The sequence below is a fragment of the Phocoena phocoena genome, chromosome 2 (assembly GCF_963924675.1).
Source record: "Phocoena phocoena chromosome 2, mPhoPho1.1, whole genome shotgun sequence".
Classification (NCBI taxonomy): Eukaryota; Metazoa; Chordata; class Mammalia; order Artiodactyla; family Phocoenidae; genus Phocoena; species Phocoena phocoena.
The window spans coordinates 97,650,878-97,670,198 of record NC_089220.1 but is presented as its reverse complement, the minus strand read 5'-3'; the positions used below and the strand labels follow the sequence as shown (position 1 = coordinate 97,670,198).

Genomic DNA, 19,321 nt, shown 5'->3' with positions numbered 1-19,321 from the left:
TGAGCCAATAAATCTCTTGGCTTCATTCCCTAATGAAGATGCCTTGTCTTGAAAAGAACTGTTAAGAGTTCTTTTAGAATCAGATGTATTATGCATCTTTGCTTCCCATTTACTGCCTAGCAGAGTGATATTCAATATCATCAAAGTGACCTGAATGATTCTTGGCATAACAGATTTACAACCAGCTCTCCATTGACAGTTTCATGTTCTAGCTGAGCTGAGGGGCTGGAGGACCGTGTAATGTGTATATGTGGTGTGTGTGTGAGTGTAATACAAAAATTTTGGTTGAGCCAAAAAAATAAGAATGGACTTTAGGTATATTTGCGATCGCATCATTTGTTGTCTTAGTAGGGGAAAACAACAATTCTAACTCATTGGAACACTGGGTGGGAATAGAACAATCTGCTACTGAAGGCAAGTGAGAAATACATATTAATTTAGAAAGCAGAGCTGGGCAAAGGGTTGATTTTGAACATGAATTCATCTGTGTAATTTAAATTTGATGATGAACACACTGTAATTCCCTATGTCCATTTTCATTTTATTGAATTCAAGTGACATATAGTCAGTGCTCTAAATCCTTAGGCTATAGTAGGAGTAATAAATATAAGGACCACTTGCTAAAAAATTAAATAGGCTGAAGGAGGGCTTCCCTGGTGGCGCAGTGGTTGAGAGCCCGCCTGCCAATGCAGGGGACATGGGTTTGTGCCCCGGTCTGGGAAGATCCCACATGCCGCGGAGCGGCTGGGTCCGTGAGCCATGGCCACTGAGCCTGCATGTCCGGAGCCTGTGCTCCGCAATGGGAGAGGCCACAGCAGTGAGAGGCCCACGTACCACAAAACAAAAAGAATAAATAGTCTGAAGGAAACCAAGTGAAAGACAGCTGAGAAGGTTTCATTGAAATGTTTGGTTTGGTTTGGTTAAAGAGGGATGGTCCACTTCATGAAAAGAGGAAGTGAAGCTAAGTTCAAAAAGAAAAAACATGGAAAATTTACTAGACAGCACATTGAAAATCAACTGAATGGGGCATTAGAATAAACCATAACATGTGAAAGCTGTAGAAGCTGGAGAAAAACACTAGGTAATTCACTACAGGGTACATATCCCCAGTCTCAAAAAAGTGATTATGAGTTTTTTCATTCTTGAGTTTTGGGGATATGGGCACGTGTTTACCAAAGCTTGAAAAGTACTCTAAAATAAATGGCTAAAGAGAAATAAAGGAAACACTCCCATTTACCATTGCAACAAAAAGAATAAAATACCTAGGAATAAACCTACCTTAGGAGACAAAAGAGCTGTATACAGAAAACTATGAGACACTGACGAAAGAAATTAAAGATGATACAAACAGATGAAGAGATATACCGTGTTCTTAGACTGGAAGAAATAACATTGTGAAAATGACTATACTACCCAAAGCAATCTACAGAGTCAATGCAATCCTTATCAAACTACCAATGGCATTTTTCACAGAACTAGAACAAAAATTTCACAATTTGTATGGAAACACAAAAGGCCCCAAACAGCCAAAGCAATCTTGACAAAGAAAAACGGAGCTGGAGGAATCAGGCTCCCAGGCTTCAGACTATACTACAAAGCTACAGTAATCAAGACAGCATGGTACTGGCACAAAAACAGAAATATAGATCAATGGAACAGGATAGAAAGCCCAGAGATAAACCCACGCACATATGGTCACCTTATTTTTGGTAAAGGAGGCAAAAATATATAATGCAGAAAAGACAGCCTCTTCAATAAATGGTGCTGGAAAAACTGGACAGCTACATGTAAAAGAATGAAATTAGAACACTCCCTAACACCATACATAAAAATCAACTCAAAATGGATTAAAGACCTAAATATAAGGCCAGACACTTTCAAACTCTTAGAGGAAAACAGAGGCAGAATACTCTATGACATAAATCACAGCAAGATCCCTTTGACCCACCTCTTAGAGTAATGGAAATAAAAACAAAAATAAACAAATGGGACCTAATGAAACTTGAAAGCTTTTCCACAGCAAAGGAAACCATAAACAAGATGAAAAGACAACCCTGAGCATGGAAGAAAATATTTGCAAATGAAGCAACTGAAAAAGGATTAATCTCCAAAATATACAAGCAGCTCATGCAGCTCAATATCAAAAAACAAACAACCCAAACCAAAAATGGGCAGAAGACCTAAACAGACATTTCTCCAAAGAAGATATACAGATTGTCAACAAACACATGAAAGGATGTTCAGCATCAATAATCACTAGAGAAATGCAAATCAAAACCACAATGGGGTATCACCTCACACCAGTCAGAATGGCCATCATCCAAACATCTACAAACAATAAATGCTGGAGAGGCTGTGGAGAAAAGGGAAACTTTTTGCACTGCTGGTGGGAATGTAAATTGATACAGCCACTATGGGGAACAGTATGGAGGTTCCTTAAAGAACTAAAAATAGATCTACCATATGACCCAGCAATCCCAGTATGGGGCATATACCCTGAGAAAACCATAATTCAAAAAGATTCATGTACCACAATGTTCATTGCAGGTCTATTTACATTAGCCAGGACATGGAAGCAACCTAAGTGTCCATCGACAGATGAATGGATAAAGAAGATGTGGCACATATATACAATGGAATATTACTCAGCCATAAAAGGAAACGAAATTGAGTTATTTGTAGTGAGGTGTATGGAACTTGAGTCTGTCATACAGAGTGAAGTAAGTCAGAAAGAGAAGAACAAATACTGTATGCTAATACATATGTATGGAATCTAAAAAAAATACGGTTCTGAAGAACCTAGGGGCAGGACAGGAATAAAGATGCAGATGTAGAGAATGGACTTGAGGACACGGGGAGGGGGAAGGGTAAGCTGGGACGAAGTGAGAGAGTGGAATGGACTTATATATACTACCAAATGTAAAACAGATAGCTAGTGGGAAGCAGCCACATAGCACAGGGATATCAGCTCCGTGCTCCGTGACCACCTAGAGGGGTGGGATAGGGAGGGTGGGAGGGAGACACAAGAGGGAGGAGATATGCAGGTATATGTATATGTATAGCTGATTCAGTTTGTTATAAAGAAGAAACTAACACACTATTGTAAAACAATTATACTCCAATAAAGATGCTTAAAAAATAAATAAAATAAAATAAATGGCTTATGAAAACATTTCTTATTCCAACAAAGCCTAAGATGGAATGATGGTCACTTTAGAAACTGAGGAAATGAACGGGTAAGGAAAGCATGAAAAATACATCTGATAAGAAGGGACTCATGTCTCAGGGGAATACTGCATACTGGGGGAAAGATTAGCAGCAAGGTAAGACCGGATCAAACAAGATTATAAGGACATAGTGTGGAGTTTTTGTGGAATAAGGCAAAAGATAGGATACTGGGCACTGAATAAAAACAAAGCAGAAGAAAACAAGGGGAAACAGTCAAATTAGCCATGTACGATGGGAAATGGAAGCCTGTAACTGACCTTTAAGAGTTGGACTAAAGGGAAGAGAAAATATATATACACACACACTTTCATACATACACACATGTACTTAGAGAAGGTAGAAAGATAATAGAGTGTAGCTAATAGGATCTGAGCTGATGTGAAAGGATGGGAACTGGTTAGGTTATCAAGAGAGGGTCTCTGGCCTAGGTAAACAAGGAACTAGACATATGGAGAAGGTGGTCTGAAGAACAAGCAGAGCTCAATTACTGGAATTAGGACTGAAGGACAGAGTGGATTCAGCAATTTGGGAGACTTCCTGCTAATCTATTTTAAGTGTTCCTAAACTTTTCAAATCTTCTACAACAAACATATATTATTTGCTAAAATGTATGTATGTTCTGATCATAATAAAATGCATGCTCACTGAAAGAGTAATTTATAAACCCAAACAAGCATTAAAATAAAAAATAATTTAATTTTTCAAAGTTAGGTACGGTTTGATGCATGTTCTTCCAGTAATTTTTCTATTTATAGCCATGATATCAAGCTTTTGCAATGAAGTAAAGAACAATAAACATTATTTTTATATTACTAGTGTGATTCCAGAAAGTAAGGCAATTTTTATTGTTTCAACACTGCTTTAATCTGTAGAAATGATTACTCTGCTTTCACTCAGGTAAGACTTAGTAGCCAGGTACGACCTTTGGACTCCAAAGAGGAGGATGCTCATATTTTAGACAAAGATTTTGTTAAAAATTCCTGCTCTGAGAAACTGGAATTTAAAGTGAGTTGCCCTAATATATCGCTTTTTGAACAATTAGGACAGGGAATGAATTGCCTTTTCTATTGATAACTACATGGGGAAATGAAAATGAGTCAGAGAAATAAAGCAATCAAGCCTCCTTCAGGGAACAGTTACCAGTGTCTTTGGACCACCAAAATTCCAATCTACAAACTGTTAACACTTATAACAGGAACAAAGCTTGACTGTCTCCATTTGCCACATACCTTTTCTCCTTTTCCCTCTCCTATGTTAACCAGCAACTTAACTAATGAAGTTCTATTTTTCTCTGCATCCTGTGGCCTTCCCTCATAGAACTACGTAAACCATCTCTTTCCTATACTGGAAAACAATCACATTTAGATAATTCCAGGGAAAAAAGTATGCTTCTTTTTTTCAAGCGTATTTAGAAATCTACTTACTGTCCTCTAAGTATCCTTTTGCTATTTCTGGACAAAAGCATCAGAAAGATTTGCAGAGCAAAGATTAGGGACAATGTGACCTTTGAAATTGGTCATGAGCATGAGGACAGAACAATGGTAGAATACGTTCCTGAGTATAAAAACAGACATAATTTCATGACTGGTTTACTCATTAGACTAATCATTACATAAGACTGACTGTAGAAGCTAAAATTACTTGGGTAAAATTTTTTGTCACAGAAAGTGCTAACAGAGACTAAAACTTATGTGCCTATACATGGAAGACTGTAAGTAATTTGTTTTTACTTATATTGTTTGATAACATGTACTAATTACCAGTGACCTAAGTAACTTATGGACTGAGTCCAAATAAAGAGGGTAGAACAGTGATAAAATAGATGGTTCAATAATTTAAGGAGAGGACAATATAGTATATACAGTCTGAAGTACAATATGGTTCCATGCCAATACATGACATGGAACTTGATCTGATAACAAATTAGGGTAAATTTGTCATGTACTATATAAGTATCACTTTTTCTCCAATTCAAACTTTCAATGAAAAAATATATATATACAAATAAAGAAGGTGGTATGAGATGAGTAACTTATTAAATATAAGCGGCCAAAAATAATTTGAATTTCTCCACTGGGAGAAACTTTAGGCATCTTAATCTGGAAAGTCTAATTCTTACCAGTCGGGGCAGAGACTGAGTTCTTATAAATCTTCTGACAGAGGCCATGAAAGAACAGGAAGAAGGGTTAGGATATTATAAAAGGAAGAGAGGGAAAAGGGTGACCCTCCCTCTTAAAGGGAACCCATTCTATTGTTCTCTCGTAAAACCAAGAAAGTCAATCGTGTAGCTATGTAAAGCTGTGTAGTGAAAGTAGACAATCATAAAAATAGTAACTAATATTTATGCATCCAAAATGGCTGAAGTGCTATTTGTTATCTCATTTGATTCCCCTCCAAATCCTCTAGAAATATTATTATATTCATTTTGTTTATTGGAAAACTGATCTGGAAACCTGGCAAATGAAGCTGATATAGCCCACTAGGTAAGTGTTGGGAAAAAAACATTTTACTATGTAGGAGGGCTGCAAAGAAAGATTCCCCAGGCATCTAAATACATAAATAAATAAATGGGACTTAATGACAGATTTAAAAAAGCAGGTTCTGTGGAAACCTAAGAAGTATGTTTGGGATCCAGTTAAACTCCATGGGCTTGGATCTTTGGGTTTTCAGACCATTTTCAGATAGGGCATTTAGACTTGACTTCTACCTAATGTGGGCATTGAGGGTAGTAATCAGAGACTAAGCATTTTCAGATCTTTATATATTTTTTCAGGACAGAATTACTGATCAACTTTAAAATTTGAAAAGTATTTTAATTAAACGTTTAAAAATAAGAGAACTGGGCTTCCCTGGTGGCGCAGTGGTTGAGAGTCCGCCTGCCGATGCAGGGGACACGGGTTCGTGCCCCGGTCCGGGAAGATCCCACATGCCACGGAGCGGCTGGGCCCGTGAGCCACGGCCGCTGAGCCTGCGCGTCCGGAGCCTGTGCTCCGCAACGGGAGAGGCCACAACAGGGAGAGGCCCGCGTACCACAAAATAAATAAATAAATAAATAAATAAAAAATAAGAGAACTAAGCTCAAATTTATTATAATAAATGTAAACTGAAGCCAACCATAAAAAGACAAATTCTGAGATTGAATTTTAAAACTAAGCTATCTGTTTTTATGAGATATGCATAAAACACATTAAGATTTAAAGGAAGGGCCAGAAAAGGTTCTATCAAGGAAGATATTAACCTAATTACTTCAGTGAGCTGTATTAATATCACATAGAATATGTTTAAGGAAAAAACATGCAAGAAATTAACAGGATTGCTACCAAAAGTTGAAAGAAACAATTTATCAGGGATATAGAAGTCCCAAAACTTATGTACTGAACAGAAAAGGCTCATATGGGATATCTACAGTGCTGATCATGTACTAAGCCATAAAGCAATTTTCAATTAAATACTAAAGACTGAAAATACAGTCCACGTCCTCTGAACACGATACAGTAACAAAAATAAAGCCCTTATCTTTGGAAGATTAATGAATATACTTTCTAAATAACTGATGAGTCAAAATATTAATCACTGGACAATTTAGGAAATAATTCTATCTCAACAACAATAAAAGCACTATATATCAAAACTTGTATGATGCAGCTAAAGTGTGCTGAGAGGAAAATGAATAGTTTAAAATGCATTTGGTAGAAAAGACAAAAAGAAAAGTAGGTTATTCAAGTGTGGTAAAAATATAAACAGAAGCAACAAAATGATAGACACGAAATCTCTGAAGTTTAGAAGGAGGAAGAAAATGAAGAAGGAATACACAAGGGATGGAAATATTCTCTTTTTAAAGCTGAATGATGGATATAAGGTGTTTGTACTATTATTTACTCCCTTCATTTATGTTGTAGATATTATTTTGTGTGTATGCACTAGTTAATAGCAACAATAAAAATTAACAGACTACATATTCAACTTAGTAAGTTAGAAAAACAGCTTCAGGGAAAATATAAAAAGTAAAAGATGAGTAAGAGCAGAAAGAAATGAAATATAAAACAAAGAAACAAAATATGGAGTCAACAAAAGAAATGCCAGAGAATCTCTTGCAGTACTGACTCTATAAAAGAGAGGAAAAGATACAAATAAATAAGATGAAAACAGCACAAGCTTTTATAAATGATACAATTATATGAACAATTTGATGGTATTAAGTTTGCAAATTTAGAAAAAAGGATAACTTCCTGGAAAAAATATAAATGATTAAAACTGACTCAAGAACAAATGTTTAAATAACATGGATAGAATTGTTGTACTACATAAATTGATTTAGCAGTCATATAACCACCCTAAAAAATCAAAAACAAAAAAACGTACAAGACGGTTTTAGAGGCAAGTTTTGTCAGTCTTTCAAGGTTAGCAACACTTACTTTATGCATACCACCCCAGAAAAGTGGAAAAGGAAAGCTTCCCTACTTATTTTATAAAATTCGTTTATTCTTGATGCCACAATTGTTCAAAGACATGGTAAACCATAGGCCATTTTACTAATGAATATAGGTGCAAAAATCTTACATAATTAGCAAACATATGAGAAAACTGAGGCCAAGAAAATTTCAGTAACTTGCGTAAATTCCCTCAGCTAGTAAATGGTGGACTTGGACCAACATTTTTCTCAAGCCAAGGACCATGATTTCCTTCTCTTGAAGAAGGAAAGCAGCAGCCCCAATAGCAATACTACTTTAAACAAGAGATAATCTGTATATTTGGTGTCATTGCTGATGACTCCCCTATCAGTACTCCCTGCAATCTGCCCCTCAGTTGCAAAGGTGACATGGAGGCACTGGGCTTAGCAGGTACTCTGGATACTTCATCCTAAGCCCCTGTTCCACTGCCCTGACTGCCACTGCTGTGCCTGGCAAGACATTTCTTTAATTCTCTCTCATTGTGAGAGAAGTATTATTACATTAATTTAACGATGAGATAAACAAGTCTCAAGGGAGACAAAGCATATTGGTAAGAAATGAGTTCTCAAAGGTACTAAGAGGTGGAGCTGAGATTCAAATTCAGGCCATATCACTTCAATACTTGTTCACGTGGTATGAAAGGATTCCTGTTCCTGAGCGGGAGTCCGGAATCCCTGGGTGAACTGAGCCTGCAACTTCCAGATTGAACCCCAGGCACCAGACAGGTGTTCTGACCTGCTTCCTCCTTCCATGTTTCTTTCTAGGTCATGCCAGGAATAGGACCCAGCTCTGATATCCTGTTTATCCCCACACCTCATTCTTGCCAGTGTCTTTTCTTTGGCCTGAATCCTGTTATTGGAAGAAGGACCTCTATCCTCCTAGACAAATCAACCCTTTATGAGAATTGACACTCCCTATAAGCCTGCCCTTAGGCCAGCCTCCTAAACATGGACATCAACCCAGATAGAACAAACAGTGTTCTAGAATCTCTTTTAGCCTTGGTGATCTGGATTCCTCACTCTACCTGAGTTTCTCATAACCATCCTCTAAAGCCTGTCTTAGTCTAAATACCCCTGCCTACCAAAAGCTTCCATTATGAACTATAGCAACAGTGGGTACAGAACAGGGTATCTCAGCTCCTCTCTCACTATAAGCATCATGACAGCAGGGATTTTTAAATGAGTTGTTCTCTGCCTTATTTCCAAAATCTGAAACAATGCCTGAAATACAGAAGACAGTCAATTAATATTTGTGGAAACAGTGAATGGATTTACTGTGACTGTGCTACTCTTGGCTCTAAACCTAGGAAACTACCACTGAGAAAGCAAGTGCAAAGCTGGGCAGTGTAGTGCCAGGCGGATTATTGTTGTGGTATATGGATACTAGATTGTTATCCTGTCTGGTGCTATTAAACCAGATGGGAATATTTCAAAGCTGTAGTACTTAAGGGCTGATTAGACGGAGATTCCCAATCAGTCCCAGTAGCTCCCTGTGGTGACCGGGAATTGGTGATGGACGGGGCGCCTGGCAATACTTTGCCCACCGCCAACAGTGTGTCAGTGGAGGTGGTGCTGGCTGACCCACTGTCATCTTGCATCAGACTTTATAGCCCTTTCCTTCCTTGGAAGAGATGACTGAGCTTTTTACCGCACATCTCTTTAATTCAAATAGAAGGGCTACCATTTTCCACATGGCCAAGCCTTTTTTCTTCATGTAAAGGCAAATATTTCATGCTTCACATTGAGGGTGCCTGGGACTCACAAACTGGGAAGTGGAAAGTATTTGCTCCAGCATTTATGTTAGTTGCCCATGTAATGACTTAATGTGACAGCTTGTCAAGAGTGGCATTTAATATGCCTGTTGTACAGAAGTCATATTTCATTTGCTTTTTGAGACATGGGCCCCAGGGCTACGGGCTCTATGAGTTTTAGAGGGAGCTGATGATGGACTCTGTTCATCCACTCAACACCCACACAGAAATATCTTCTACATAGGTCTTCTGAAACTAAAGAAGCAAAATGATATGTTTAAGTAAAGGAACAGTAGATCAATAGCTAATTTAACTATGAAGTGAGGGTGCGGTCTCTGTCAGAGCCTCAGAAAATGTAGCAGCATTCCTCTAATATCTGTCGCTTTCCTCTTCACTTTTCATAGGAATGAGTATTTGTGCATTAAACCAAATAGCAAATTCTAAAATATAAGAAAGGAACAGTCTAGGAGTCTATCAATAAAAACCTTCCATCTTGATTATTTCCTTGATTATTTCCTCAAAAGCAAAACACTGGATACTTTGAGATTCAGCAAGCAATATGAAGCTTTCTCATATACCAGAGAATGTTTACTTTCTTTCGTACCCAAACTATAGTGAAAATATTACATGGCGTCATAAACCCAGCAGATAAGAATAAGCCCCCGGGAAAGCAGCCATATTTTAAAAATCCTATGGCACAATAAAAAATGTTCTGAACTTGCTGTAGCACCCAGATATCCAAAGGGACATGTACTATTGCTGATGTAGTACTTAAGGGGTGACTGGGTTGGGGAGGGCGGCTTGCTGATAGACACCTAGGAAAGGTTGGCTTTGGGTGGAAAATGACAATGACAGGAAGAAGAGAATGAAAAATATAAATAATGGTGTTTAAATGGCAAGTGTATAGAAATTTAAAACAAGTAATAATAGTGGCCACATTTTTATTCTCTAAAAATGACAAAGTCTCTAAAATTGGGGGAGGTAGAGTACATAGTTGCAATAAAGGAGGGCACAGATAAATTGTCTTGGATAAAAGCCCCAGCAGAGGGACTTTCCTGGTGGTCCAGTGGTAAAGAATCTGTCTTGCAATGCAGGGGACACAAGTTCGATCCCTGCTCAGGGAACTAAGATCCCACAGGCCGCAGGGCAACTAAGCCCGCGTGCCACAACTACAGAACCCACATGCTCTAGAGCCTGCGTGCCACAACTAGAGAAGAGAAAACCCAAACACCACAACTAGAGAGAAGCCCATGCACCACAACGAAAAGATCCTGCGTGCCTCAAAGAAGATCCCAAGGGCGGCAACTAAGACCCGATGCAGCCATAAAAATTAATTAATTAATTATTTTTTAAAAAGCCCCAGCAGAGTGGCTGTGCAGGATGCAGTTACCATGGCACAACACCCACTGCTCATTGGAATCACCTGGAAGTTTAAACAAAACAAAACAAACCTCTTCTATCCAAGCTATACTCGAAGCCAATGAAATCAGAATCAGGGGAGTGAGACTCAGACATAAGTATGGTTTAAAGCTCCCCCAGGTGATTCTAATGAACCAAATTCAAGAATCCCTGACCTACTTGTACCTTCTAACCATGCTGGTTCTTTCATTCAACAAGAATTGACAAAGCTTCTATCTTATGTCAGACAGTGTACTAAGCAATAGGGATGAAAATATTTAACAAGAACGACAAACAGGATATAGTGCTACCTTCATGGAGTCTAAAAGGAAAGGCTTATGCAAAATAATCAAACTGTAGTAACAAAAATAATAAGAATACCAGCTTGTATTTATTGTTTACTGTACCCTAGGCTGTGTAAGCAGGTTAAATATTCATCCACTCCCTTAATCTTCTGTATTATTATCACCTCACTATACACATGAAAGAACTCAGGCTCAGAGAAGTTACATAACTTACCAGACATAACAATGCTAATTTAGTGGCACAGATGGGACTCACCCCAAGCAGGCTTCACTCTTAACCATGCTGTACCATACTATACTATGGAGGTCATGATTAAATGCTAGAAAAGCCCAGTGGAAGAAACTAATAATTGAGCCAGAAGGGGAGGAGGGTGTTTGGGAAAGCCTCCAAAAGGAAGCAAAACGTGAACTATGTAAAAACTTAGCAGGATTTTTTTAGGTGGACAGTGACCAACTGTGTTAGGATGCAATCACATTTGTAAAGATGGGAAGGTGCGTGCACGCTTGAGCAGCACAGGATAATTTGTACGATCGTGCGGCTGAGGCCCTGAGAAACTTTGTTTAGGGTCAGACTTTCCCCATGTTCCCAGTGATCCCTAGAACTCTGGAATGAACATAGCAAACAAGCAGCCCAGGCAGAATGCTTTTCCCCAGACCATGACCAATGCATAGTTAGTAACTGACTCTGCACCTACCAATTCCTCATTATTTAGAGATGTCCTAATCACCATAGCCAGGGAGAGTCCAGATTTCCGGGCAGCCAGGGTCTTAAAATAAAACCAAAAAAACACAGAATTATGAGGAGACTGCTATGTACCTATTACTCAGCAGAAGGTGAAAGTGTAAAAGTACAGACTATCACTATTCACACTTTAGTCAATAGGGACCTACCATTTTCAGCAGTCAGCCAGGTCATCCAGAATGCGGAATCATAGGACACTAAAGCTGAAAAAGTCCCTTTAGATCATCAAACCTAGCCTCTACATTTTACAGATGATAAAACTGAGGCCCAGCAAAGCAGGCTTGCAGCCCAAGGTTTCTAGGCTAGCAAGAGGCTCCTAAGACATTGTTTTTCCCCAAGACAATCATAATCACATTCCTTCATAAAACATAACCATTGATACAGAGCCAGCTGATCTGTCTGATAGCCCTGAATCACGACTGGTACTAGATGATTCTTGAGTTGTCCACAGTTCCCTGAAATATGCTTCCATATCTGGCCAGAATATTTTCTTCCAAGGGTCCATTTTACCAACTGAGAATCATCATTAGACTTGTTTGCTTCACTCAATGTTGGTAACTTAGGTGATTTTAAATAAGAGTCACATCCCTTTAGTTTCCCCTGTAAAATAGAACCATTATGCTGCTCCCACCTGAAACATATACAATATAATATACTCGATGGTGCTATAGAGAACTCTGGAAATCAGGAGTTCTATGTGGGAATATTAAATCTTCTCTCCCGTTAGGAACAAAGGGAAGTCATAGTGGAATAAAAGATCTGGTCAGAAATATATCTCCTTGGAGCTACAAAGCCATTGTGCCCAGTTAGGTTCAGTACAGTCCTAAGTGAGCAGATGACTCACTCCTCACTTGTAAACTCCTACCATCTCCACTCCTACCACGTAAACTTATACAGGACTTACCTCTAAAGATGATCTTCCATCTCGGACAACTACTGTCCCTAAAATTATGTTTTTATTTTATTTTAACCTGTATTTGTACCTGTTGTTTATGTAAATTGGTCTGTCTTTCAGAATTGAACTGGATGTTAAACCTTGGAGAACCCAAACTTCTTATTCTAATACGTCTCTTTTCATTTCCCCATCTTGCTCTCTTTGATCCCATGAATACGAGCCGTGTACATTTGAGAAGATTGCCAAGTATTAATTAAGTAAAATGAAAGTCACTTACCATGGCCTGAAGTGTCCAAGTGACAGAGAAAACAAAATATAAATAATTAGACATATGACAGGTGAGAAAAGAGTGTAATAATGTTAAATAAGCCTAACACTTAAAAACAATGTCACACTGTAATGGCAGGAATCTGAGTTAATTGTACAGACGTATCATGCTTTCCAGCATAAGATTTTTCCAGGCAAGATTTTGCCTTTCCTAATTTGAAACTAAAGTGATGACCTTCAGATGAAGGTTATCATAGCAAAATTGAAAATTACTGGTATCAAGAAATTGTGCACGTTGTTGCTAAAAGGAAAACTTCAGTGTCTCTGAAGGAAAATATATTTTCATATAATAAACTATTAAGAATAAGCCTCCAGGAAAACATTGTGAATGACAGAAAACATTTCTTTTTCATGTTGATGGGCTATTTGTTTTTAGAATTTAATACAGACTATTATCAATTCTTTGCATCTCTAAGCAGTCCCCAGCATATTTCCTATAGGAGAGTTTGTCATTCAGAGTTATGTTCAGGGCTAATAAAGGTTTTAATGACTTGGAAGCCATGGTTTTCTTTGGAGAGTGGAACAGCTTATTAATTTGGCTAGACTTGATCTTAATATATGAGAATAAGGAACTGATTAATATTATCTGCATGCTTCATAAAGCATAAAGTTTACTGGGTTAAGATGAAGACTGTCAAATACAGCCTTCAACTGCAAAGTAAACTTGTGGTCACCAAAGCCCAGGTGCAGCAGCCCACTTTGCATACTGTGTGACTTCTTTCTGCTCAATTATAGGGCCATTTTAACTCAATTTGTAATTTCAACTAATATTAAAAGCTGTCAAAAGGTTAGAGTTATTTCCTCCATCCAATAGATTTTAAAGAAATAATAAATATAACACTTGCCAGCATCCAGCTTCTCCTGTGTTTTATTCTGTGAAATATTTACAGGCTAGGCATTTAATGAGAAGGACAGTATGACATCTAATAAAGATAAAGACAATGTATGCAGTCAAAATGAATTAAACAGGAGTGACTCACCACATCTCGTACAATAGGCAGAGTTTTTTTCCTTCGGAGATCTGGCATACTATCAATACCATAAAGTCCCCAACCGGCTCTGAAAGAGGGGACAAAGGAATGATTTTAATGGTTAACTGACTCTTTATAAGAAAAATTCCACTCTTTGTAGTAAAAAGACTGTGAAAAAAGGTTAAAGGATTATCATGCTGGTTCAGACAGCAGCAAAGATCCAAGACTCAAGGACCTTGCCCAAAAAGGACACTACCACACAGAGTGATCTCTTGCCTTCTTAGATAGTTCCATACTTTGACACTTTATAGATGGCCTGATTTGACACATTGTTTTACTGTACCACAGAGAGGACAACTGAAGCTGTTAGGTATATGGAACTTTGTACCTCCAGGAAGAAACAGAACCAAACAAGTTCTGCTGAAAGTTTGGTCTGTCTGCAATGGTAAAAAAAAAAATTACTTTTATTGTAAAGATACTATGTTTTGTGTATATTGCATCTTCACAGATTGAACTCTAAAGTGGCATCTCAAGGATTTACAGACACATCTAAAATATTAGTGATTACTCCAATACCAGAATTTCCACTTATCTGAAGTATCTAAAGATAAATGCACAAGATTATAATAATTTGTTATACATGGATGTTCACTACAACTTTTTTTTTTGTGGTAACAACAAAAGCTAGGTCACCTGAATATTCAACAACAGTATACTGATTAAATGAATTACAGTATATTATACAAGGGGAAGGATGCAATCGTTAAGGTGAATAAGGTAAATATATACGTGTATATACGAAAAAATACTTACAGTATGTTCAGAAAGCAAGTTTGTATACAATTATTATGTTTCGTATGGTCCCACATTTCTATGTGCATTTATATATACACAGAAAATTTCTAGAAATATATTCACCAAATTGGTAAACCGTAGTTACCTCTGTTGAGTGAGAGAAACTGGGTGATAGAAAAAGAGAAGACTCTCCTTATGTTATAAATCTGTTAATGTCCAATGTTTTTATAAGAAGCATGTGCCGTCTTTGCAATTTAAACTAATTTTAAAATATTAATACTTATTAAAATAAGTTTAATAGAATGAATTGGAGTTTTTTTTGTTTTTTTTTTTTGCGGTACGCGGGCCTCTCATCGTTGTAGCCTCTCCTGTTGCGGAGCACAGGCTCCGGACGCACAGGCTCAGCGGCCATGGCTCACGGGCCCAGCCGCTCCACGGCATGTGGGATCCTCCCCAGACCGGAGCACGAACCCGTGTCCCCTGCATCGGCAGGCAGACTCTCAACCACTGCGCCACCAGGGAAGCCCTGAATTTGATTTTTTATTGCATTAAAGCTAGTCTTTTTATACAACCAAAAAGGTGCTAACGTCATTGATGACAGCTACTACTTCCACTCACTTGAACTGCAAAACCCCTGCTAACCTCTAGCTGAGAGTCAGCTTCTGCACCAGAAACACCACAATTCATACTGCTGGGTTTAGGTGGGCAGCTCTGCCACTGGAATAGGCTACAACAGCCAAAAACAGGTTATCAGCATTTTACTGTCCAGTTGTCACTGACACAGAGATTGTTTCTTCATTTCTGCTGCTTAATTTAACAAAGGGAAACCTTTGTCTTATTGGATCTCTCTTAGAAGCCACAGTCTTAACTCAAATACTTCCAGTTGTACCAATTTGGTGATCTTGGACAAATTACAAAGGTGCATCACACAACTCATACAAAATATTAAAAGCAAAATATTAATAAAGATAAGATGGTAATAAATAGTAATAATGCCATAAACTACATGTCTGAAAATGAGGACCAAATGCAGTAATAAATGTGAAATATTAAAACCACTGAACACGGGTAAGAAGGATGTCAGTGACGAACAGAACATACTTAAGGTCACACACCTGAACTAAAAGTTACCTGTAGATCATAGAATACAGGACAAGAGTAATTGTGGGGCAGAGATCAAGGAAGAGCAAAGAAAGAAGAGGGGGAAGGAATAAAAGATGGGAGGGGAGACAGTGTGTGGTAGGGGAAGATGACACTTAAGTAGTCCACCACTGAACCTGTGAAAAAGGAGTTAATACAGCTTCCACCGTTTTCTAGAATAATGCCAATTGACACTGTAGGTTAAGGGCTGTGATAGTCACGGTGACAGTCAGAGATGAAGAACTGCAATCACAAAAGAATCATTGGCAGCATCTCCTTATGAACTGCAAGAAACTGCAGAGTATAGGAGGAGGAAAGGGCAGTGAATATTTTTTTTTCTTTGCAACACTCACCTTCAGAAAGACTACTGCTTTCTCAGTGTGACGTCTTGCTTCCCTCCTATCCTATTTCCGTATTCTTGCCTTCTCCCTGCCTTGACCCTCCCACATCCCAAACATCAAATATATGGGAAAAGGATTATGTGAGCGGGTTCCTAAAAGGATTTTTCCAGTTTCATTTGCTCCAGTCTAAGGCTCTGATTCCAAGCAGTTTCTACTTTCTCTCCTCTGTGAACAGGATAATAATGGCATAAAATGTACCTCAATAAATGTCTTTCCATCACATTACATAGCAACCATACTAAGTGCCTCCAAGTGTTCTGAAGTTACTTTAATAACTTTGTAAAGAAACACATTCAATTGTGATAATGGTTGAGAAAATTATTTATAAACTGCCAAGTGTTATATAAATGAGTTATGTGTTTTCTTCCTATCAATAACAAATTATTTATTTTCTTTATGTTTTCCTTCTTGTGGAACTTAACTTCCCAAGCCAGCCTAGAATTTTGAGCAACCTCGTATTTTCACAAATTCAGGAATCAATTACACATATATATGTCCTTGAACCTCACACTTCACCCTTATGCTTCTCTCGTCAGAACAGAGAGATCCAAGAACCCAGGCCGAACTTGAACCCAAGTTAGAAGACATGGATCCAAAATTCATCTCTGTCCCCTCTGAGTTTGTCACTTACTTTCATTAAACCTATATTTTTAAATTGCAATGCAATAAAAATGTTCTCTTAACCTTCACAGATAGTCCCCAAAATGTTCTTTATCAGGTTGTGTTTCCTTATAATTTTACATTTTCATCATTACTATAAGAAGTTTGTATAAATGTATACTTTAATGAGCTTATCCATCAAGTAATAATAAAATTTTATTTCAAACATGCATCTTAAAAAACAAACAAAAAAAAACCCTGCCCTAATAGCCTCACCTCATGAACAGAGAAGTGCTTGATGAATACTGTGCTCTACACAAATATCTTTGTAATATTTACTGAGAGACTTCCTAACCAGGAGAGATCTGGGAGCGATTAGATAACAAAAAAATGGTGAAGCCTGGAAAGAACAGTAGGTAAGTAAATTATTGCCTTATAGGCAAGAGGTCAAGTTCATGGATATCCGTTAAAGAAATGAGCCAGGCTTGATGATCTGGAGGTCACAGGGAGTCATCAACACAGGCAACAGCAGACAAGTAATTCTGAAGGGAAGTCTAATTCTAGGGAAGAAGCTGTTTGATTTCAACCCTTTCTGGTATAGCTGATTGGATTAAGCCATCTTTAACTGTAGCAAGCAAACTAGCTAATACTAGCTAATATTTATGTGGCGCTTACCAGGAGCCAGAGAGAATGCTATCCATCATAGCCAGTCTTTACAAGCATTACCTCATTTTATTCTCAAAAAATCCAATAAGGTATAACTACAAGTATGTCTCTCATTTTGTAAGTGAGGAAATGGAAGCATAGCATAGTTCAGAATCATCCCAGAGGCCATTATCTAAGTCAGAGTTAGCACTGCCAGGATTTGTCTCACCACACTCTACTGCTTGTATGATTACATTATTCCACATTTACAACAATAATATGAGTTGAGGTTTCCCATTAATCCCATTTTGCCTTTAATAAACCGTAAACTGAACAATTTGCCCAGGCCTAGAAATATCTGGCAGAGCTTGATTTCTGTTGCAGGAGCGTCTTGCCTCAAACCTCATGTTCTTAATAACGAATATACTTTTTTTTTTTTGGTAGGAGGAAATCAGAGGCCTGTCCTAGTAAAGGTGCTGCTAGTATGTGAATTTTAAAAATGTATTCTAAGGGTATTGTCTTCGAATTAGAAACACTGTATTACTGTATAAGATAGTCCCAATCCTTCCCAAGTGGTTCCTCTCCAGCTATTCGAGTGTTCTCCCAAGGAAAAAGGAGATCTTTAGACTACAGGAGTTACAAATGAGATAAAAGTATCAGGAGATCTACAGAAATATCTGGAGCGTCAATGATCACATATAATTGACAATGGATATAATTTTACAGGCTAAACTGAGATGTGTTCTAATCCAACATTTGTCGTATTAAAAAGTCTTCATGTTTTTCATGGTTTTATTCCTTAGTTCGTTGCATAATTATACTAAAAGAAGTTTACTGAGTTTAATAACATCTCAGTATAAAAGTATATGGCTATATACCTTGACTTGGATTAATTATCTTGTTACAGAAAAAAACACATATTGTCTAAAAGAGATATACAGTATTCTGTAATTTTTAAGAAATCTGATACACAGGCAGAAGAGGTAAAGCTGATTTTTACTAAGTACATAGTAATTATTTTTAATCCAAAATTGATCTGATAACATACGGAGTCTCTACGGATTGAAAATGAACTCTGAGAAGGCACAGGGAGAGTACTGCATGAAAACAATTAAGCAGGTTTCCTGAAAGTAGTACTTTCTGATTATGGGACAAAGATGTGCTACTTCCGCATGTGGATGCTTGATGTTTAATTGGTAATATTCAGAGACTTGCTGATTTCCATTAGAAATCAGAAAATTGGTAGATTCTGTTTATATCCAAAGTTGTTGTTAAATTAATTGAAGACTACAGGCCTGAAAAAACCAATTATGGTGCTTCTGTTTATTTCTATGTTTCCAAGGCATTTATTGGGCAGGGCTATATAATTAATCATTTTTTAGCATTATGGAATATTAAGGCAATGTAAAGGTTAACAATAAATCATATTAACTCTCTCTCCTCTAATACAGCTGTACTCTCAGCCTTTTAAAAACAACTCTTTGTATTTATTTCATTACTTAATGATGATAAACATACAATGATCTATATTGCTCTTTTTGCTTAACATGATCTAGTTTACATACATTTTAACACACTTTTCTTGATGATCATTATATACTTTGATCATATATACATTATATACTTATATATAGATGATCATATATACATTATATACTTATATATTCCTCTGC

The 19,321-nt window shown here is 37.5% G+C and overlaps 1 protein-coding gene across 2 annotated transcripts in view; it reads right to left on the bottom strand.

Annotated features, from left to right (window-relative positions):
- UNC13C (unc-13 homolog C) overlaps nt 1–19,321 on the bottom strand; it is a 597,834-nt gene that overhangs the window by 377,697 nt on the left and 200,816 nt on the right. Inside the window, exons 6-8 of one of the 2 annotated variants that reach the window (XM_065872546.1) lie at nt 14,077–14,155; nt 13,047–13,052; nt 11,828–11,899 (exon numbers count right to left, since the gene is read on the bottom strand). In XM_065872546.1, the coding sequence (XP_065728618.1) occupies nt 11,828–11,899; nt 13,047–13,052; nt 14,077–14,155 (157 nt within the window). The remainder of the gene's footprint in view (nt 1–11,827; nt 11,900–13,046; nt 13,053–14,076; nt 14,156–19,321) is intronic. The other variant, XM_065872547.1, reaches the window with a different exon arrangement.